The 24152-nt window shown below is 38.7% G+C and overlaps 1 protein-coding gene across 6 annotated transcripts in view; it reads right to left on the bottom strand.

The window, feature by feature from the left end:
- The window catches only part of PLCB4 (phospholipase C beta 4), a 187628-nt gene that overhangs the window by 24563 nt on the left and 138913 nt on the right, over window positions 1-24152 (bottom strand). For 4 of the 6 annotated variants that reach the window (XM_051792777.1, XM_051792775.1, XM_051792774.1 and 1 more), the window contains 12 exons: window positions 22906-22941; window positions 20151-20292; window positions 19439-19523; window positions 19099-19223; window positions 17078-17129; window positions 14735-14837; window positions 12855-13019; window positions 10394-10598; window positions 6936-7024; window positions 6363-6507; window positions 3633-3682; window positions 3447-3512 (listed from right to left, as the gene is read on the bottom strand). In XM_051792777.1, coding sequence (XP_051648737.1) covers window positions 3447-3512; window positions 3633-3682; window positions 6363-6507; window positions 6936-7024; window positions 10394-10598; window positions 12855-13019; window positions 14735-14837; window positions 17078-17129; window positions 19099-19223; window positions 19439-19523; window positions 20151-20292; window positions 22906-22941 — 1263 coding nt within the window. The remainder of the gene's footprint in view (window positions 1-3446; window positions 3513-3632; window positions 3683-6362; window positions 6508-6935; window positions 7025-10393; window positions 10599-12854; window positions 13020-14734; window positions 14838-17077; window positions 17130-19098; window positions 19224-19438; window positions 19524-20150; window positions 20293-22905; window positions 22942-24152) is intronic. The other 2 variants (XM_051792778.1, XM_051792780.1) reach the window with 1 other exon arrangement.

Below are 24152 nucleotides of genomic sequence, written 5' to 3'. Positions count from 1 at the left end.
ATATAAAAAGACTTAAATCACAGCAAGAGTATCCAAGGGAAAGGGTAAAGAGTCATATACTGTGTACAACTGAAAACTGAGGTCTAGAGAATTGTCATTACAGAATACAAGAATGAGGAAATAAAAAGAAGGATCTATTACTTCCAAATCAACAGTCCATGTTGCAGAACTTTATTAATCTACAGTCCCATACTCTTGTACTGTTGCTTTTGCACTCTGAAATGGAGATATTTTTAATGTTCTTTTTTACTAGGCTTTAATTCAAACACCACATCTATATTCAGTGTTAGTATGAAGATGCAGGAGATGGGATTTATATTTTTGGGTGGTAATTACACAGTTCTGTTGCCATCTAGAGCCATATCAAATTCCTTAAGCGGCATTTGTGACTATCCCTGTCATGTCTGAAACTCCTGGAACTGTGCACCACAATCATCTGTTGGGTTGTTGTCTGTTAGAGAATATATCAAAATAATCCCTCACTCTCCTCCCTCTTCTGTCTAGCTCAAAAAAGCACAGAAACTATGTGGCACTCCTGTAAAATATTGAAATTCAGTAGGGGCCCATAAAAGCAGGCTGCTAACAGATGAAGTCAGTGACTGAGATGCTTTTATATGTCCACCTCCTCGCCTTTATAGTTTTATATCTGCTTGTGATGCCACCCCAGATCATTTATCTAAACAGTGCTCAAGATCTAACTTGATAAAAAAAGAGAGATATAGACCAATGGACATCATTCAGACATATCAGCTGTTCTGCAGCTGCACAGTAATATTCATACTGGGAGGTTACAATTACTTCAGGGAATGTAGATAGGAAATACTTCAAAAGCAGCTGAGGTTTGTTTGTGGATGCATTATTTAAAGAAAAGCATTTTTGCAATATACAGAAGTGGCTGTACATATTATTTTAAAATTACCAAAAGCACAGATTACCAGAACTAAGATTCAAGAGAAGTTATTCCTTGCATGGAGATTTTTTTAATGGTGACAATTCCATTAATTTGCCACTGTTTTTCAAAAGCCAAACACAAGGAATACTACAGGCTGACAGCTTCAAAATGGGCTGAGGTTTGGATCAAGAGCAATCATCTGCTCTTCAGCAATCCCAACAGCAGCATGTGCAGACTTAGTTTTTAGAGACTAAACCAGCCTGGAGAATATTCACTCTGCCCCCTTGAACTCTTTCTTCCTTCATAGCCAGGGCACAAACTAAGCAGAGGGTTTGGTCACTAAGAAGAGTGACCTTTCTGCCAGTCTAATGATCTCTACCCTAGTTAGACTAGAAGTCTTATTTTTCCTACACAAAAGTGAAAAAACAAACAGACTGTATCTCCACCTGCCCAAACATCCTTCTTTAAAAAAAAATGGATTAATAGCAAAACCATCCTAAAGAGAAGCCATAGTGTGCAATGTCTCTGTGTGTGTACACTGGGTATTACAGCTCTAAGGAGCTCTGCCATGATGAAAAACCAATTAGTGATAATATGCAGAGGGATTTTAGGAGAATGTTATCGTAGCTGCTGGAGTCAAAACGGCTGAAACACTCAACGGAGGTAAATAAACGAAAGATAGCATCAAAGAAATACACTGACAGAGTGTGCTATGCTCTGAAAAGCCTTGGCTCCAGGTAAATTTGTATTAATCTGGAAATGTGGTATCTGTATCAGTTCTATCCCCTGACAAAACAAATGATGTGTTTTCATACAAGCAACCAACCTCCACCAGCCAGGATTTCAGAGGAGCTGCTACTGCTTCTCTACACCGAGCAGTAAACCATCTGTTTACTTATTCCTCCAGATCTCTGGAATGTTTATGGTTAAATGAGAGTGTGCCTATTTCTGGAACTTTTAAGTTCAGTCTGCTTAGTACACAGGGTTCCTCCAGTTGATCATGGATAACTAACCGCACAGCTCTCCTGCTCCAGCCCAGCTGATGAAATGCATTAAGAACAGTGGTGAGTACAGCACTAAGATCACCTCTGAGCTAACTTGGTTGCACTTTCCTGTTCAGACTCTCTACATTCCAGAAGCTGCCCTTTTAGCAGGGCATGCTCTAGGCAGGCACTTTCTTGTTAGGACAGACTTGCAGTGTGTACTTAAGACCAGCAGGACACAGGCTGGCTCAGACATCAAATAGCTGTGCTTGAGCTAATGCTGAAAGCCCTTCTGAGTGCACAGCAGTTTCAGATTGTGGCTGGCAATTTTTTCCTCAGATTAGAGGAAGCAAGTGCAAGCCTGAACAGATGGATCTTCTTTTTTTTTTTTAATATTAGCAAGCACAGTCTTGGCTAAAATATCCTTCCACTACCGTGGGTCACGTGTATCAGAGAGACACCACTGAGTATGTCTGTTTCCTACATAACCACAGCACCATTTCTACAGCAAACTGATGGAGGTTGGACAAGGAAATGACAAATTAGTGTTTAAAAATAAGAAGCCCCCCCCAAATTAACCCTATGAAGGTCTAGAAACTGTTCATGTCAAGAAGTGTGGGTGACAGACACTTATTGGGCATGGGCTTTGCACACAACACAAAGTCACTCATTTTGCCTCTGCAGAGTCAGTAAGGATTCTGAAATGTAACTATTTAGTTTTGTTACACAGTTTTTAATAATAAGAGCCTCACAAACATGCCAATTATCTAAAGTAATTTCTCCATACTACATTGTACTCCCAAACAATCATTAAAATAAACACAAAGACTGGTATTAAAAATGCTCAGGCAACTACTCTACGTCAGATTTGCAACGAAATCTGCTATCAAGGAGAGCAATCTACCCCAAAAGCCCAAAATGGATTTGCATGTACTGCCAAAATTCAGAACTTCAGCTGTTTTCTTCACTTTTTATGCCTCCTTCTGTAACAAGAGTAATGTTTTCTAATGATAAAGAGCAGGAGAAAACTGGCTGTGATTTTCTAATATAAAGTATATTTCTGACAGTGCTGTATGTAATTGGCACATCATTGCCAACAGTATCAAGCAAAAGAAGTGGTTAACACAGATAAAAACGAAAAGGACCAGGGCATTTCATTTTTCAGCTCCACATTCCAGCTCTCTTTGGCCATTTTGCAGCTTCTCCAGTGCCTGTCTTCGATGCAGCACCGTCTCTCATCATTACTGCCTTTTCCTTCTGAGCTGCCTGTCAATATGCCACGCAAGAGGGAGCTGATAAAATCATTACCTGAAAAAGGTGAGCTTTGGGTGCTTATATGGGTCAAACAAAGGTGCACCGAATCTCAGGGAGACACACAAAGGGTTGCTGAAGGGAAAATGTGCTCACTGGAGCATATTCCAGTACATTTAAGACACATATGCCTGTCTTGGTGGTCCAACTACTGTTCCTTAGTCCTTCCCTACAATTTAATTAGGAGCTGTCTGTGCTAGTGAGCACTGCAACTGTTTTCAATTAGAGTTTGTGGCTCAGAGAACTCTTAATGACCATACCTTTGCATGTTTCTTCTTTAAGGCATTCAGCTCTTTCTGCTGTTTCTTTAAATGCTTTATATAAGCCTACAAAAAGAGAAATTGGATCAATTTTCCTCTGGTCATATTGACTTTAACTAGATAAAATCGTGGCTACTGGGGACAAAAATTAGGAACACATCTTGAAAAGCTTGTGTCCATCCTTACCTTCATTTGTTTCAAATCTTCTATCTTCACTTGAGGAATGAGGTCTATACCTAGGGAGGCATTGATACAGTTTATCTAAAACTTCATACGCACTAGTACATCTCATACTTTTAAAGTTTGAATTTTGCCACAGAAACCTACATTTAAGTTAGCAATTAATTAATGTTTTTCACCACATAAAAAAATAGTTGCAGATTAATGAGAAAAGCTACAGTTAATTTCCTTTTCCGATGCACTGCTCAATCAATTGTGAAAAAAGAAATGAATCAATGAGTGTATTTTAATCTCTTACAGTTCTGGCCTGGAGTGTCAAAACACAGCAATCTAAGAACAGAAAAAAGCCCCTTTTCAGCAAACATAGCAAACCATTTATGAACATTAAAACTGAACCACGCAAACTTTAGAATTTTGGTCCGTATGTGGAGATTGCTCTGGCACCACCATCTTTCAGTGGGGAGGCTTCCTGGGTGAGGTTCTGTGTGACTACATTCAGGATAACTGAGGCCGTATTTCTAAATTTAAAACACAGGGGTGCAAATTTACCTGCGGCCCGTATGTGAATGAAGGTAAAATCTGCGTTTTGGTTAACACCAGGCTATGAGAAAAGGAGCAACAGCACTCTCCAAGGCTAAAGGAGAGTTAAAAACGAAGGAGAAACGCAAAAGAAGTGGAAATTCTAATGAAAATTCAATACAACAGGCAAATCAATCACACAAGACTAACTGTACTATTTAGGTGAATGAAAATATGTTTTGATCACTTTAACTGCAATGCAAACAAAACCCAATCTCATCTCATGTTTATGCTTTAATGAATGTTTTGTGACATACTATGATTTTTAAAGACTACCAAGAGCATCCTACATGTAATTATTAATAAAAATGTCAATACAATGCCATGAGAGTTGTAATTTTTAGGTTTTTTTCCTGAGGTTTCATACAAAAATATCTGCATGTACCTAAATACACTGCAAACATATTTAGTTAACTGCTCTTAACAATGTCTGTGGACTATAAGATTTCCCCTGCCTTGAAAAGGACTTCCTGGCTTTTAAGGTGAATTTAACTGGAAAATATTTAGATGCTGTAAAAGGAAAAAAAAAAAAAAAAAAGCGGGGGGAGGGAGGCAATTTCCTCAGGGAATATGATTTTTTTTTCTTTTCTTAGAAACATAAGATTCTGCTCAAGTATACGGTATCAACATTAGGCTAGTAAATGAGATTGGAAAAGATTTAGGCACAGATAGAGGCTGAAGTTTTTAAAACCACAAATCACTTAACCCTTACTGAAAGTCAGAGGACAAAAGAAACCCCCAAAATTCCTGTGCATTTGAAAGCCTTCCCCAGACACCCTGCCCTGCTGGATAAGTAATTTCTAATAGCAAGGGGAGCTGTGTATCATAACAGTGGTAGAATTATTCAGATCTTAATAGATCTGAGATAACCAATATCATTACAAGGGATATAAAATGAACAGCTCTACTTTACCATGCAAGAATATGGGTAAAAATTGCAGACAGGAGCACGTTTCAGTTTCAGACCGGGGCTCCATCAGGCTGGTGTGTTCTAAACAAACTTCTTCAGGATTTTACTTTAGAACACAGATTTATTTACTTTGTTCTCCAGGTCTGACTCCATGGCAACCAGGAATCAGTTGTCAACCCCAGAAAATTCCATGCTTAATTAATGCACAGTAAAACTAATACTTGTGCATCTTGGTGATGATACATAAAATATGAAGACACCTCACAGGATAAAATAATCTGGGGCTTATGCCAGGGAAGAACTTTGCAAGAGTTCAGGTGCCAGAAAAAAACTGGTTTACTGCCAAAAGTGACTCCACAGAAATGGCATCTTATTTCTCAAGAGATCCCTCTACACATGTGTGTACTCAGCCATGTCTGCTTAAGTTTAACAGCAAGAGCCATCAGTGCTCCTTTTTACTCCCACCAAATACCTTTGGGCCAAGGTGGATGAGAGCAAATGAACCAGATTCTAGTTCTTGCGGCCCATTAACAGAAATATTTATTGTGTTTCATTCAGCTGTACAAATTTGTTTTCTCACTTAATCTTCATTACCTGTGATGATATGGGATCATATCATCAGATGGGAAATAATCCCATCTGACTCTATAAAATGACTTTGTAGAGTGAATAGTGAAGAAAAAAATACTTATTCACTCATAAATGAGCACATTTAATATGGATTTTTCTTTTTTTTACAATAAACATGCCATTTCCATAATCACTCTTCAGAGTAAAACCACATGGTGAAAACATTTCTAATTGTTGGGAAATCTCTACAGAATCCAGTGAATTCTAAATACCTTTAATTACTTAAATCTGCAACTCTGCCAAGGGATTTGTGAAGGGAGAAAAAAAACAGAAGAGTTTCTCTGGACTATGCCAGATAATAGTCACTCCTACTGGCACTCCTCCAGCAGATCTTTAGTAAACTACTCCCAGAGTCATGCATGTTAATGCTATAAGTATATAGCCAAACAAAGAGGTCACTTAGTAAAATAAACCTGTATTGGCTTTATACAGTTATTCTAGCAATATACAAAACTTATTTGCAATTAGACAAAGACAACTCTTACTGGCAAGTGAATTTACCTTCTAAAATGACAAGAATTATTAGAACTGCGAAACTAAAATGGAGTAAGGAGTACTTCTCTGTGGCTTTCTGAATCACTCCAGAAGAGAGGGGGTGGTGTGTGGGTTTTGTGTACCTTTCTTAGTGTCGGTCCCAGAGCCCGCGGTGGTACTTGGGCGAAGTTCGGAGCTGCTCTGAGGTGTTACGTTGGCTTTGGGATTGTTGGCTTTTCCTTTTCTGTCGTTCTTCGAAGTGTCATTTGGTACGTCAGCTATATCACTCTGAAAGAAACATTCACACCGTAATAAATTAATTGTTCTTTTACCTGTACTGTAAAGGTTGGGTACCGGGAAGTTTTCGGAACTTGCTTACTTTAAACGTAATCAAATTGCAGCATAATTTCAAACAACGCTATAGTAAAGTATTTGTAACCTACTTGAAATAGCTACCTGCTGAAATACAGCTCTGTTCTCATTCCTTAACATTTCTGCTTCTAAGGGATGTGTCAGTTTGATCCATGAAAATCAGCCAGTGAATTTCAGTACATGATAACTAACATAAGCTAATGTATTTCAGAGCTGGACAAAGGGTCTTGTATTTGAAAATGAGAAATAAGGTAACATGCCTCGACTGAGGAAGGACCAGCTTACTTTAAAAAAGGAACACAGCATGAACATAAATGGGCTTTTTGTCACTGAGTCCTACTTACAGTTTCGATACCCATAGCTCTCATTTGGTCTGCTCTTTTTTCTGTGATAGACAAAAATTTCTTTGGATCTGATAAAGCATCCACAATATCTGGAAGGGAAAAAAAAATCAACTTTTTATGATCTTCAGAGGCATTTGGAAGGTAATCTTTTACAAATGCCTTATTCTAGCCCTGTTTGCCATACCCAGCGATCAGTGTGCAAGCACAGGTTTACAGGATGACAAAGTCACAGGAATCTTTACCTACATATTGAATAATCCCTTTCCATGCTTAACTTCAACAGTCAAACCCCCCCCCCAAAAAAAAGGTGAAAACATTAAATCCATCAAAAGCTTTGGGAAGAAACTTGCTATCCTTCATGTGCAAAGTGGGGGCTGGACTGTATCATCTCCCTTCCAGCTTAACATTTCTATGAAATGTTCTCTCTCTGAAGTCACTGGATGCATTTCTCAAGCAAAACAACAGAGACAGGTCTCCCATTCCAGCAAAAGTTGTATTAAATAGTTAGCATTAACCTTGACAGCTCTGTTTATCTACACAAATAGGTCCTCTCCAATAACTGTTGCATCCAATGATGTCTTCTGAAACTTATTTCATATACACAAAACCTATGTAGAGTTTATTTTTAGCCACAACAAAGGCCTTGTAGCTCAGCACCGACTGTTTGTCCTTTCCCTAACTTCCTAACCGTGTCTTTTTGTCCTTGCCATGCACTCCTCAAGGAAAATCCAGGACTACCCTGGCAGCATGATGCATCATCTGAAAATTGAACCCGATTATCACGAGCTTCTAGGTAAAAATGACTAACGTGTTTGGGAGAGAGACCTTTGTAAATTGTATTACTAACCATGCAGGCACATCACCAAAGGCTCAGCACTTCTGCAAGGGGGATGTGACTCATCACTGCCTCTCACAGTGTCATTTGTCCTCTGCTTACGCTTTCCCTTCTCCCCAGTGAGGCAAGGTGGGGGTGAGGAGCAGCATTTCGTAGAATTGCAATTAAATATAAAGGTACAAAAATCACTGCAAGAGCACATTACAGAGGACTTTAACCACTACCCTAAGCTGCCTTACTTACGTACAGATTTCTATTATAGAAGCTTCTCTTTGGAGAATTCCACTTCATTTGCATCAATCTGTGCCACTATTGTGTTTCATTGAGAACAGAGTAGCTGATGCAAATAAACCACAAGAAATCACTAAGCTCTATGAAAAATAAGAATATGCATCTTCTAAAGCCTACAGTGTATCGCCCATTCTAGTTATTATTCGGGGCATGTTTTTAAATCTTACTCATACAGGTTAAAAAAAAGAAACGAAAAAGAATGTAGGCAGCTACTGAATTGAGCTCTACCTTCCTACAGGTTTGCTAAAACAACCATGGAGATCCTAATGATAGCTCACAAAACAATGAGGAGTTCACTGCAGATGATAAGTAATTAAAAACCACATGCCAACAGAATACCAACGATTCCACCTGAGTGTCAAAAGTTATTTCCCAGTTGTTCATCACGCTGCTGTTCTATATCAATGAGAAAACGATGTGAGACACATCAAATATATCTGGGAAGGGAGAGGAGAACTCATAATTGAACTTATTTAGTTCCTATTAATATGGAGTCTGTTTTTCCCACTGCCGACAGTAAACTATGACAACCAGTTCTCTCATTCTAGCAGCATTTTACTGTAACAAAACTGTTACTTAGGGGTATCAATGCTTTTTTACCTCTACTAAATAAACCACCTACAGAAATGCTGACAGTGTAGCAGATTAGCAAATACTGAACTGCACACAATTTGCAAATGGTAAATTGGTGTTCAGATTCTCTTTGAAAAACAAGTCTTTCACTTCTAAATTCGTAGAATACAGTTTAAAAAATAAAATTAAAAACAAAATTTTCCCCCTGTGTGACCAGCACATTCAGCAGCTTAAGCCACATCAAACTCAGTGCTAAGTTTAAATTCTATTCTTAGAAAAAGTGGAGTATCATAAAACATCAATCCCAAATCATAAGCACGTCCTTAGCTTAAAAAATATTTGAACTGAGTCATTTACTGCCTAAAGCTTCAGCTCAAGAAAGAATTAAAGCTCACACTTAAATGTGTCCCTTAGACTGATGGTTCAATTACCCTGGAGAATCTCAAGTTTAAGCAGAAGCTTACACTTCTCTTGAGACAAAGTCCCTGAAGTTAAATCCTGTCACAATGAAACGTGCTGCATAAAGGCACGGTAGTGCTCCAAACCTGTAGCAAAACTCCAGCTGACTTGCCAGAAACTGGCACATGTGAACAACACAAATGCTTCTCTAACTTTTTCCATGAAATATTGTGACTGAAGTGTCAGCCTGTTTATTTTTTAAAATATGGATAAATACCAGCAAACACAGAGTTGAAGATGTACTAATAGTTCAGGTAAGCCTTCCCTTTCTCCTGTTTGTACTATGGAAGTGACACTCAGAGGAGTGGCAGCCATTCTTTGCACAAACAGCAGGTTTGAAATTGTTTTTGAAGAGAGCAAAATATTGTTTTTATCATTAATATTTCACCAATCAACTCTAAGGTGAACTTCATTTTGCTGCAGAGTCGGAGCACTAACATTTAGCTCAATTCCCGTTTTCCAGTTTTACATGGTTTATACACTGTCCAATGTACAACACATTCCATCTGGAGCGAAGGAAACCCTTCCCTGAGGGACATCCTCAGGGTGAACTTACCGATTACACCGATTTAAGTGGCGTAATGATTATTCTCAGTTTTTTCCCGACACACATGTGGCAATTTGCCATGGCTCAGGATAAATGACCATGGCCCTGACAACCTGATCATGCAAATGACTCACATTGAAAATAACTTTCTTGAAAATCCAAAAATAATTAAACCACACTAAAAAAACTTGTAAAATCAGGAGGGAAAAATGCAGAAGGGTTTTGGATGCTAAATTATTTCACTGACCATTTTTAACAATATGCCAATAATCTCTAGAATACAGAAGTGCCTTTGTTTGAAAAAGACCTGTCTAGATTCTGCATGAATTTTTTTATACCTCCGCACCAAACAATATAGCTAAAGTACATTTTAACCTTACAGATATTTGTGTCAGATAACATGTAATAAAAAAAAGGTAAAAAGGTAAAAAAGAAGAATCTTCCTAAATCGTCAACAGAGAAAATCATATTGAGCTAACTAATATTAGCTTATTTAATTTAGCTTATTTTCCCCATAATTTTGTCATTTAGCAGATACTTGTCATTATCATTAACACTGAGGCAGACACTTGATCAGACAGGGGATTTTTTAACTCAATATGCAGTTTCCAAAGAGTTAAAATACTAAGTCTTTCCAATCCTCCACCATTGTGTCTGCTGCCTTCTGGTAGCCACAGTACTTCGACACAGTACTTCAGTACTTCCACACCAACATTCCAGAGCTACAGCACATGGGATACGGGTTTATCTCACCTCCAAAACCATCAGGCACGTATGTTTTAAGCACAATGTTGCAGAAAACCGTTGGGAGAGAGAGTGGCTTGTTGCCCTCATTCCGAAGGGAAATGTGTCTGTAACCTGCTTGCAGCCCATCCAGAGGCAGGATCCTCTGACCAATCAACTTATTATTGTCATCATACACTGCTATTCTCAGGACAGCAAGATCGGGGAGAATAACCTGGAAAGCCACAAAATGGAGACATTTAATGACTTGAATCCTCCCCGCCTCCCACGTGCGAACCATTCGCTTTGCATGCCAGACACAGACTATCAAACTATGCAAACCCCACACTTTGAAATGAATCCTTCCCAGAAAAGCTTTTTCCCCCCCTAAATATCGTGCAGATTTTAGAATATGTGTAAATCCTGTGGCTGACAATCACACCAGTTAAATATTTTGAAAGATTTCCCACTCCTTCCCTACCTGGTGCCATTCACCAACGCTCATGGGGCAGAAGTGAACTGTGCCTCCTGTCTCCCATAGACTTTCCCCCTGCCACTTTCATTTTCAGTCTCAGAGGGCACAAAATATGCTTTTGGTCTCTGAACTCACCTGAAGGGTATCCTGCTCTACTTAATTACGACTTAGCACTCCCAGCACAGGTTACCACCAGCACTCGTTCCCGTCCTCCCCCTCACACAACAGAGGGACAACACAGAACCCAGGTTAGAATGACTGAAGCCTTACTTCAATTAAAATATAAACAAGAAAACATGATAATAACAATCAAACAGTACCTGAGAGCAACTGTATAGGATTAAACATCAGCTTGAGGAGAAGAGTGTAACCCAAACAGGGCAGGTAAGATCTCTCCTCTACAGGCCACAGATCAGCACATCTTTCATTACGTGGCAGCCTCAGACATAGATTTGACAGGGAGTAGAAGTGGGGACTGAGTTTATCATTCCCTCTCCATTAATCTGTTCTGTGGTATCCTGGTGGGCACTTTCCCCCCCCCAACACATTTTAGCCGTGTGCATCCCATGCCTTCATCACCTCCAACCAGAGGAATTGTTCCTGCTACGTTTATGCCACTCACCCGTCATCAGTTTGTGTTGATTACAAGGCTAAGATATGATAAGGGCCAGAGATGAAGAAAAACAATCTCTTGGCTGACTTTCGGTCCAAGAGAACGTGTGACCATCGCAGAGTAGAGCAGAAAGTCTGGGAAATCTTGGCATCAGCCTCTGTACCCGTGTCAGGACACACAGGTACCCCCCCTTTCAGAGGAAAGCTCTGTGTACCCTGGAATTTATGGCCCTTTTGATGTAAGAAATCAGAAAGCAGCAGATGCTGCCATATGGCCAGCAGGCCATGGGCAGCATGATTGCCTGTCATTGTACCTAAGCATCTTCCCTGTGCCTCCTCGTGCACTGAGAAAAGCATTTGGAGTCACATCCATTCCAGAATATACCTGAGCTCAGAAAAAACTCCTGCATCAACTAAATTTCTATTAAAAACCAGTTATACTGTTAAGAAAGTAGATTAAGTGTGTAATATACCCAAGTGTGAAGTGTTATCACCACTTGGCAAAGCCTGAATTTTGGAATAAAAGTCTGAACTTTGAAATAGAAGAGCAACGATTTTGGATGACAACAAAACAGATGTAAGCAGAACAGATGTTATCAAAGACAGCATCACTAACATGAAATCTGGATGAAACTCCAGCTGACAGGAAAAAAAAAAGTATGTATATAGTATATATAAAGACTGAGAGATAAACATGGACAAATGATCTCTCTCTTTAAATTCTCCATATCAAGAAAAAAAGGTTTGTTTTAATTTTTTTATTGAAAAAAAAAGAAAGTAAAAAAGAAGGCAAAAAAAGAAAGAAAAAAAGAAAGAAAAAGGTACATGATGCACATGGACTACTGGAGGAGGGAGTTGGCAACAAGGCTGAGGAACACAGCACCCTTCCAACTTTTCCATGTAATACCATTGACCTTAGCTTTGGATGCAGCATCTCACCTGCCCTCTGGGCTGAAGGAACAGTGCAAGACAGCAGCCACTGCCAGGGCAGGGAAGAAGGAATCTCCAAGGAATGATGGTATCTACCAGTGGGGACTCATTCCGAGCAGACTTCATACCTGGGACACAGGTATGGTCCCAGAGGAGGTGGATACCTCCAAGTGGGAAGAGGAACCAAAGGGGAGGAAAAAGCCAAATAGAAACAGAAACAACAACAACAAAAAATCATGTGACAGCTACAGAGGTTATCCATTAGAAAAATAAAACAAAGCAAAATTAAAAAAAAGAAAAGAAGCAAAACAAATTCCAAACAACCTCTTGAAAGCTTATTTCAGCTTTACATTGTTTACTGTAGTAAACAGGGGCCCTACAAGCCCTTTCTCATGGGAGCAGTGCTCATTCCTGTGCTCAAGAGAGCAAGGAAGCTCACGCAAAACCACAAGCTGTGCTTTCCAAAAATCCCACCTTTCGAAACACAAATGACTCCTCGTTGTAAACAGGGTTCAGGCCGTTGTTCATCACCATCCGCGTCCGGAATTCCTTACGGATCGTGTCCGTGGGCAGGCCGTACATATCCACCTCCACGTACGTCCCAATTTTTTTGTCTGATAAGAACTGACCAGATATTACCTGCAACGGAATAGCAGAGCAGTAAGGAAGAGCAATACAAAATACAAATTCTGTTGTTTTTTTTTTTTTACTGAGAGCAGCCTGGAAAATGCTTTATGCAGAACAGAGGTGTTTATTTCCTCCTATGAAAACGGTGTATTTAGTGCTAAAATTGTGATCACTGTTGTGATCAGACCTTAAATATATCCTTAATTTGAAATGACTGTGCTATGGTATTACCACTTGCAAGCCAGTCATCCCAATTATCTGATGTCTCACAGATGTATTCACTATATTAATGAAAAACACTGAATGAAACAACCAGATTGGGCACTGCTTTTCCACAGCTCTAAACCTGCTGCTGGGAAGCACTTTGTTCAATTATATGTCCTGACCACAAAGAGGTGAAAGGAAACTATTGCTCTGCTTTCACTTAGGCAAAGGTTTCAAACTAATCATGTGTCAGTCTGACTCCATATTATGCCTGGAAAGTGCAGGATGCTGAAAAAGCAAACAAACAAAAACCCAGCCGACTCCTCTGTATTGTTATGTATATGAAGATTTGTTGCAATTTCACTCCAAGCCAAGATTAATCTAGTCACAGCAGGTGATTACTCCAGGGAAAATTTTTATTCCATCAAGATGATATATTACTTAAAAACACAGCTAATGTTTTCATTACTACAATCAAGGAGGAAAGAAAGAAAAACTAAAACACGATTTCACAGACCTAAGCTCATTTCAAATCCTTTTGCTTTCATGATCTAACGTTCTTCCAGGGAACACTCTGTATAATAAATATGAAAATGTATGCAGCTGAGGGTTATCATTATTGGGTTTTGGTCCACTCAACTCCTTACTTACAGAATTTATATGGAATTTTGTACTGGTTTTAGGCACACAAGAAAAGTAACTGACAAAATACGTGATATAAGAACTATCTCTAATGATATTTAGAACTTGTGTTCTCACCACCAGATACAACTTCCTTCTTGAAGGGATTGTACTGTCATTACCATTAAAAAACCCCAACATTAATAAAACATGTTTGTTCTTCTGGAAGTGCAAATGAAACTTAGTTAAGTGTCTAGAATGCACAAGGAATGCCTGGTCTGAGAGAGTTTGAAATTTCAATGCTGCACATAGAAAGGGATGACTGAAAGCTGAAGTTTAGCAGCACAAAAGGTATTTGAGCAAAAAAAGTAGAGTGTTGAGTCGTAAAAAACATTTTGCAACTGTCAGTCTTCTTCCACAATATGATACCTAACCATGCTTTAGAACTACAACAGATGCCTTATGGACTTTTTTACTCACAGATGATTCCAAAGTAAGGACCTTCATCACAGGAACCATTTTTCTCGGCTTATTTTGAAAATATCCTGTCCAGGTATGCCCATATTCCTCCCTGCTCTATAGTGACAAGTGGTGGTATATGATTTCATACCGTGCACAGAAATGAACTTCACTCAGTTATTCACTTGTGTGGGCTGACGTATCACAAAAAGACCATGAAGGGTGTTAGAACATGATAATGTGTAACAAGAAATCATTTCTAGTTCTATCCTGTTCCACTCAGATCAAGTAAATAAAGGCATCTTAACCAGCAATTAAAAAAAAAAAAAAGAAATTATTTGATGAAATCTTCACAATCCAAACACACTTTCTGTAGGTATCTTATTTCTGCTGACTTTGAAATGTGATTTGGGTGTGATGACAGTTGTCTGGTGCTGTTTTACCTGCACAGAACATGTTGCAGCAATTACACCATCTACAGGAGTTTCAGAGAATGGGTCAAATGTTCGATCTGGTCGTCGCATGAAATCTGGTTTAAGTAGATACCTTATTTCAAGGAAAAAAAAAAAGGAGAAAATTATTCTTGTGTGGAAATTCAAACTGTATTAAACACAAATGAAATGGATGCTCTAGCTTTAAGCAATGAACTGTCCTCCAGCACTGTAAAACACAGACTCTCATTCCAGCTGCAAGTGTGAGGAAATAAAAGGAAGTATTATGGTTGTCTAGAACACAAATAAATGTTCATCTTCATTTTGAATTACCAGCTACTGAGAGATGAAAGCAACCCTTGATTTCAAGAGAAAAATAAATGTAATATGATCAAGAACATTTCAAAACAACTGAATGATCCATTAAAAATACAGCAAGTTACCATATAATAAAACATAGTTGCTCTCATTGATTTTAATTCTTTAACTTCAGAAAAACACAGAGGGCTTTTTCAATTTTATTTTTCTAAATGAAGAAGTTCCTCAGAGTCAAGATTCACACAATAAATTTCAGCTTGAAGCTGATTTTTTCATCATGGTTACGAAACCTTGGGGGGAAACAACTGATAATGTCAGTGCTGACAGATTGTTAATTATAGTGGCATGAAAGGTACTACCACAATAACACTTACAATCTGTCCCTGAGGACTGTGCACTGGATCGACATATCAATGAAGCCAATATGTGCTCTGATGAATCAGAATGCAAGGATTCTGCCATCAAAATGAAACAGCAGTTGATCCCAGAAATGCTGTGCTGCACATTACAGAGGTTCTTTCAGTGCTGGAAGAAAATGTTTAACTAGAGGAATCTTGCTAATTCTGCAACCCTGACAGACCAAGCTGCTAGAAGATTAATTTTTATCCACCTCTAGTCTCTCTAGTGAATCAATGGTACACAACGTTATAAAGGCCTAGACAGAACTCAGAAATAATCAAAAAATGCTGGAAAAATTCCAGTAGAAAGAATGTCAATGTTTTCTCACATTTCTTCATAACATGGTTTCTGTTTAGAAAAATAATACTCCTCACTTTTCTTACATTATAAATGTGAGGGATTTAATAATATTTTATTAACTTAAAGTAGGGAACTATCAGAAACATCCTTTATATCTGCTTCCAGCCTGCTGAAATAAAAAGTGGGATAAGAGTGGTTCAATCATGTTTCACCAGCATGAAAACTGTAAATCTGAGAAAAAAAGTAGTATACACAGAAGGAAACGTTAAGTTTTTATTTTCACTGTCCTGCACCCTTTCTGTGACTGAAACACCACCACATTTATAATGCATATCAAAATATTACCATGCATTATCACTGTAATATCAAAATACAGGAATTTAGTTGGTAATTTTCCCTGTCCTTCAGAAGAATTTGGCAAAAGTAAAGGGGCTCTTTTACTAGGATTGTGAGTCAAACAAGAAGGAACCATACTCTGCAGTAAAAAAGCTTTGGTTTTTTCTATTACTTGTGTTATTCTGATTGAAATTATAGAGACTGCACCTTTGTCAAACCCAAGAGCTTCTACCTGGAGAGCTCACAACTGTGATAAAGGCATGGAGTGGCCAAGCTCTTTGTGTCCATTCTGCAGATGAGGAATTTTACCAAGCTTCATCTACTCAGACTTTCTTTCTGAATAAGATTTGCAGCAGTAAAAAGAGTAGTTTCTTCCCAGGATGAGTCTGCAGATTTTCTGGACTGTCATTTCCTGTAATTCATCAAACTCCTCCTTTCTCCTGATGTTAATGATCACTCTATCCTATTAAGGTATAAACTCAACATTTAAAAAAGAAAAATCTATCAGCATCACTTGAGCATCCTTTGTCATGCAAAGGTCGTGAGCAAGAACTTAGAGAGATGAAACATCTGTTCACTCTCTGTGAAATTCACACTCCAACTACAGTGCACAGATTAAAAAAAAGTTCCCTGTCCAAGCAAATTCGGCAATTCTGTGAACTGTACAATGAATCTCCACTCTGAGGCACGTCATCAAAAAAAAAGGCTGAGAACAGAAGCTGGAGATGTATTTAAATAACTGTGTATGGTATTCACAATCTTCATAATTTGCACACAAAGCTTCTTCTATCTCATCTTTAAAAACTGGGCATAATTAAAAAGTGTATTCATTAGAATACCTCCTTACCAGGCATAATTCCCTCTGAATTCTTCTAATTTCTGCTCTTCACCTAGCATCCCATTTTTCTTTTGTAACACATAATTAACAGTGACAAAATTTTATTAAAACCTTATTAAAGGATTCTGCTCCACAGTGACAACAGTTTGAATCATATCACTCACCCGCATGATCCATTGTACTCAAATTTCCCTTGATTCAACTGCATTGCTAAATCTGCCAAGAGACAAAGAAATTACTACCTTTCCTGGTGAATAATGCAGACCACGAACATTCCTTTCTAGAAAATAACACCATTTGTCCAGAATAACGAGTTTCAAAATAAAAATTAAATTTAATGCATAAAACCCACACATCCAAGAAATAAAAGGAAGCAATCAGGAAAAACTTCAGATTTCTTTACAGTAGTAACAGCTTTATCAACCACACTAAGTCTGTGCTGTGCTTAAGAAACAGTCAGTTTGATTCCCTCAAATCAAACAGGCAGAGAAGCAACAGACTGTGGTCATGTTACATTTGTGGGATGGGATTTCCATCATCTAACTTTTGGTATCCACAGTACAGATGTCTCCATTTCTGCAGATCACTTGGAATAACACAGGGATACAGAAGTTTTAACAGGGCAATTAACCTCAGTCTAAGGCAGAATATAAAACATACTAGACAAGACATCCTTGAAGTATGTATTTCTTCATAATGACCACAACTACCTCCGATGAAGCTCTCTGCTTCCTGATGTTTTAAAGAAGGTGAGATGAATATCACACCGGTTTTCTATGGGCTTAATTCAATAAAATACCACAAAAACAAACCAAAGACATCACAGCAGCATTGCTTAGTTTCAACATTTAAATGATGAGTTTTGGTCAATGCATTATTATGGTGCCTGTATATAAAGATATACAGTAAACGTGTAATAACCTCCCTCTCATCCAACCCTCTCCAGAACTTCGCAAAAATAAAATGTTTTCCTTCGGGTTTCCAATTACACTGGAATAGAATATCATTGTTTAGCCATAACACAGGTATTTTCTTGCCCAGTAGACTCTATCTTCAAAAGGGAACAAGATCTTTTGTGTATGTACACTTGATACACAAAATACAAGATTCTCATATGCTCCTATCACTTATTACTTGCTTTACTGGGCAGCTGTAACTTATTTCCTCAATTATTCTTCAGCTTGACAGCACAACTGGATGGCAGAGGATGAATACAGGAAAGTTGTTCACTTCCAGTTATACAATTACTACTCTTATTTTGCAATATAAAGGGGTTGGGAATGACAGGCAACGGGCAGAGGCAGTGCTGGGAGCAGAGGGAGGTTTGCATTTATCTGTTCCAGCCTCTGTATTATGTGGAGTGCTCTAAAAGCAGTGTATTCCAGTAGAGCCTTCTCCTGCTTCCTCAGCTAGTGAAATCAGGGCACAGCTTTGCAGGACACAACTCAGGGTATGATCATTAGGAGTGTCTGCAGTAGCAAAGGCACTGTTCAGGGAGGGGGGAAGCAAGCACAGAAGCAATGCCACAGCTAGAAAAAGGAAATGGGAAAATTGGTCTGTTACAGGTATGATTGAACACATTCCTAGATACATCAAAAAACCAATCAAAACAACAAAAAGCCTACTCTCATAGTTATACTCACACCTTCACTGAACAGGAACAATACATCTCCTCTCAGTTTACCCTGTGGAGAGGCACTTACATTCCCCGGCATCGTTCTCTCAGCTGGGATCTCAGACCTCATTCTCTGATGATGAGCACATGACTCTTAATGCTTCACAATGACTAGTCTAGAAATGCATTTGTCACACAGTCATTACTTTTTACCATCTTAATCTGCACACTCCATCTTTGCTTTGCAGACATGCACCCAACTGTGCCAAAGCTGTGTTTTGTGAAAGCACTGATTTTTCCCGTAATTAATACTTTTTATTAATAAAAACCATTTCTGCGAGAAGTTGCAGTACTCTGTTATTTTTCCATAAAAGGGGGTTGAATTTTCCTTCTGTTTATGGCTTTTTTTATTGCTCCTTGTCTTACGCTTCCGTAATTCCACTCCACTGTGTTATTTAGCCATATGTCTGTTCCCTCAAAAAATGCCAGAAGCAAATCCATGGCATCTGTTTGAGAGTTACTGCCCAAGCCATTCTTTAGGATTGAGGTTCACTGGTCATTGCTGCCTACCTGGGGTCTGATAGTTCAGTGAGACCATCTGGCAGCCAGCGTTCCAGAAAATTTGAGGCATGTAATTACTGGAATCCACTCGGCCTCCCTTTGGGTATATCCGACTCATTTGTCGTTTGTTATAACTGTGGAATTCATCAAGGAAAATGAAATAAAAACATCATAGAAATGTATAGCCATACCCTGGTGTCTCCAATATTTCCTGTATTAATCTTACTATTTCTCCTTCCATGAGCTGCTTTCTCTTTTCCTTTACAGGCATGGAACACTAAATCTAGAAAGGTACACTGGTTTATTTGCAGCATTGGTAGAGAAGTGGTGTGAGGAGGTGAAAGGATACTTCACAAACTCAATGGCATGAGTCTTCAAATACCCTAGTCCGACTGATTCGTTGAAAGAGGACATATTGTGATGAATATTACGTTCTGGGAAGGAAAAACAAGACATTTTAAAACACTTCTGTAATGACAAATCAAAATTCAAAATCATGCACTATACATAAAAGCAGGATATAGCAGATTCTGGTCTCTTTCCCCATTATCTGTTACTCATAGAATCAAATTATACTGATGAGAAATTTCACGGTTTTCTGACTTGCTTTTTTCTTTCGCTTCCTGGGAAATCAACAAAAGTTTCCTTTTTTGTTTAGGACAAAATTGTTATTCAGAGCCTGTGTTGTGTGGCTAGAAAAGGGAAAACAACATGATAAATGGCCTGGTGTGCAGTATCAGCTGAGTGCTGACCACTGTGACAATCATGCTCACCTTACTGCAGGGAAAGATGAACTGAAAAAAGCAGTTCAGTTGGAAAGGCCTATAGAATAGAATCAACCTCAACAGCTCCATATTCTCCCAGTAATTTAGTGACTCCGTGTGGATGACCAATGGAATAACATGCTAACTCCACATTCAAGGCAACAGATCTACAAACATACCGATGGTGGTCATTAAACTAGCAAATACGCCTGTATTCCTAAACTCAGGAAAATGTAGAGATTAAAAAACTACCTAGGATAAGCAAACACTTGTATTTCATTCAACCTTTTATGTTACCTTCTGCTACATCGAAACCTTGAAATTTTACAGGTTGAGCATAGTTGACCATTGTTGATAAATATGGATGTATATTGGTTGTGGCACCTACATATTTGTAAGATGCCATCCACGCTTGTTCATCTTCAACAGTTACTAAACCCTGAAAACACATCAAAAAGAACAATCACTATTTCTGTGTGCAAACCCTACCGTTGGAATTTTCTAATGTGGTACAAAATTATACCCAAATCTGCAGAAAGTTAAAGAAAGGGCAAATTAATACAAGAAAAGTGGAAATTTAATGTCACAAATTAAGGCTTTTCTTACTGATATGTGCACCAAAGACTCTCAGTGTTACAGGACACATGCAAGAGGACTGATGACAGAAAAGCTCCTAAGCAGCAGGTAAGTATTACATGAAGTTAGTAGGATAACACTGGGATAAAAGATAAATATTACAACAGACTGAACAATGTTGGGAGAGAATGATCTATTTTTGCCAAATAAATTCCTAAAATTGTGATTTAATATACATTTGCTGATAGCACCTGTGATGGTGTAATGCATACTTGGCGCTCAGCATCAGAACATAAATAGGTTTAACTACTAATCTTTACTAACAGGAGACCAAAATGTAGGGATCACAACCTTCACTGGACAAACAAATGTCACAAGACCAACAAGAGACACTGTACCAAGTTCACATTCCTATTCACTTCACCTAATAAAAATCTGAACCCATCATTCACATAAAGATGCACTTTGTTTATACCAGAACTTCAGAAGTTTTCTACAAGTATCTCATCTGCCAGAAACTCACAACAGGAAGCATTTCTCATTTGGATCTACCTGTCCAACATTTTCCTTTCTGTAAGCCAGTTTGAAACACATTTTTTTCACTGAAATTAAGGAAAAAAAGATCCCTGTCAATCTAAGCAAACTCCTACATACAGTTTTGGTTGTTCTCCTACCAGTGAACCAGTTACCAAAAAATCTAACCTGTTGCAGGCTGTCAGTGAACTTCTGCTAGAAAGTACTAAGTATAGTCAAAAATTCTTGCAGTACAGCTTTTTATTTTCAGACTGCAGCTCATGTTTGTCAGAAAGTTCTCCTTCCCTATTTTATCAGGAAATAGTCAATAAGAGGAAGCACTGCAAAGCCCTTTCTCATTAGAGAATAATGCAGTTCACAGAACCTACACTACTGTAACTCATTTACTCAGTGAGATGGGAGAGTCAAGGAAATGTAAAACCACTTGCCAGTGTTATGGGTCTGTGCCTCTACCTGTCACACAGTGCAGACACATTTCAAAGAATGAAAACCACGTGAAGTGGAACCATTTATGCCTCGATATGATTATAGCCACGAGGAACATCATTGTCTGAGTGCACAGAATAGCTGAGTTAGCAGAATGAGTCCAGGTACACATTGTTGTATGTGCATTTTAGACTGAATTAAACTTCCAGCAGCCCATGAAATCGAACTGACACCATATTTTAATGCTGATCACCAGGGCTCAATCCAACTGCTCTTCAGGAATGTGCAGACTGAGGGTTCACAGATCTGTTCCCTAAATATGCCAAAAGGTACATCCCTTTATTAGTAGAAAACAGGTATATTTTTTTATTACTAGGTTAATATTTATTAATAGAGTTTAGGTCAAATTCAGGCCAAAGGTTTTCAACGAAACTAGTCCTTTTCATTGTCTTAATTTCTGAAAGGCAAATAACTCAGGAAGAAGTGACCACCCATCTTGTAAAAAACAGGGTTCTCCAATATGCCTCTTGTTGACTCAGAACCACTCAGAACCACTGACCATATTTGACTATCCTGATCCACTAACACCTACACCAGGGTTGATGAACTCCAGGGAAAAGGAAGTCAAAGGGATTATGATGCCTTAGTGCCCTGGCAATGGTATCACAGCTGTATGACTGCATTACTGACACACTAGCTCAATGTTCCAAGACAGTCTACTGGTCACAGATTTTATCTTACTTGCTTGCAGAGCCATAATTTTTAAAGTAAATGGGCTGTACTCTGCAGTGTTCACAACTTTAAAACTATGAATTAAGAAAGTGGTAAGGATAGAATGTTTCTTAAAATCTACAGAAACAAAGGAATGGTTACAACAGCACACGAACCTTTTAGGGGATAGAGAAAACAATGGGGGAAAGTTGATGTCCCTGTTATTTACACCTCACCACTCCTCAAGAAAAGAAGCAGAACCCACTCAGAAAACAACACAGACTGAAACAAAGTGTGGTTAGGAACAGGAGCAGCTTTAATGAGAGAAGAGAGGAGGAGGACAGCGGAAGGAGGTGGGAAGTGTCTTACAGAAGGGATTCCTGGGAGAAGATAAATGTAGAAGTCCCCAGGGAAAGCAAAAGGAAGAAAAAGAGAGAGGAAAACAAAGTGCAGTCAGGGTAAGGGTAGAGGAAAAAAAAAAGAGGCAGGGATGATACATCTCAACACTATTCAAAGAACTGGTTTCCCCATCCATGACATTTGAGACTGAGATCAGACACTTCTAAGCAGGCAAAAGTCATGCACTTCTGTCTGTTCCCAAATTTTCTGACAGCCCTAAGCCCAGTATAAAAGTATAGTCAAAGAAACCCTAGGGGACAAAAGGAGATAGAGTCACTTTCAAAAATACTGTGCAGGTGCAGTAAAACTGAGTGTAAAATTGTTAAACGACTAAGAATGCATGGTAAGTAATATGCATGTTATATAGAAAGCAATAAAATAAACTACATAACATCCTGTGTGTCACCTTTTTATTGTTTTCTTGCTCAGAATCTTCAACAGCCTAAGGAAAAAAAAATATATATACATTACCCAAAGAAAAAGCAATAGGAAACACTCACAGTAAGGAAAAAAATCCTCAAAAAGTTAATTAATTTAGCAAAAAGTATACCCTTTTCCACACCTTCCTGTGTGGCTCATCTGTCCCATAAACTTGCAAAAATTTGTAGTCTCTTTGAAACTTGGGTACACAAGAAACAAAATTCAACAGCTGGTTAACAATGGGAATAGGATGAAGGATGCCAGTCAGTTAAGCCCAAAACAGAGCCCTCATTAGATGCTGGGGACAGGAAGTTTCAGAGAAGAATGAAAGAATAACACCCCCAGACCACACAAAAGATCATCCAATCTGGATATGCAAACTGCCAGGCACTGTCTGTCTTCAATTACAAGCTACCACTACTGAGAAACTTCGACAGATAAATGTTGTCTTGGCAGTGGATGTAAATTCCTAAAGGATAAAGATCAAGTCACTGATCAGCAAAGAAGCAGAAAAGTTACTCAAGGACATGCTGAGGATGAGTGACTAATCTGGAAACAAAAAACTAATCCTCAAAACAACCACCAAAAATCCCCCAACCAAAACCCAAACCCCAAAACAGTCAGGTAGTTAAGGACCAGCTGACTTTGTAAGTGAAACTGTCCTAAAGCAAAGAAGTTAAATGATACTTCAGGGGAAGGATTCATAGAAGTCCTGAAGGAGCAAAGATGCTGACCTAAAGAGATAGGTAGAAGGCAGGTTTGATATCTCTGATACTGCTGGAGACATGCTGCCAAGGGCAGTCTGTGCTAGGAAGGATTATCCATACCTCTATTTCTGTCTGGAGCAAGATCCAAAGGTAGCCAGGCAGGAGAGAAGAAGTGGCCAAAATACTTAAATGACAGAGGAGCATGATCTGACAAGGTACCTTAGCACTCACACGTGGGCTTTTTTTCTGTAGTAAGCAGCAATAACACCTCCAGTGCCAGAGCAGGCTTAGATTTCAATTCCAGTATTCTGCATCTAATTACCATCAAGTAATATTCAAGTTACTGAGCAGAGACTGATAAACTGTACTAAATCAGGTATAAGTGGAATAAAGGGAACTCTTCCCCTGCCTATCAGCTGTCTGACATAGCCCCACTGCCACACCACCCCACTGGGAAATGACTGTCCTACTTTGCCTTCATTGCTGGAGGTGGAAGGGAGAGTCTACCCTAAGGAACAATAAAAAA

This window comes from Manacus candei, unplaced genomic scaffold, assembly GCF_025592945.1.
Source record: "Manacus candei isolate 608988 ecotype Guabito, Panama unplaced genomic scaffold, ASM2559294v1 h1tg000035l, whole genome shotgun sequence".
NCBI classification, from domain to species: domain Eukaryota; kingdom Metazoa; phylum Chordata; class Aves; order Passeriformes; family Pipridae; genus Manacus; species Manacus candei.
The sequence above is the reverse complement of the archived record's forward strand: the minus strand, read 5'-3'. Positions and strand labels throughout refer to the sequence as shown.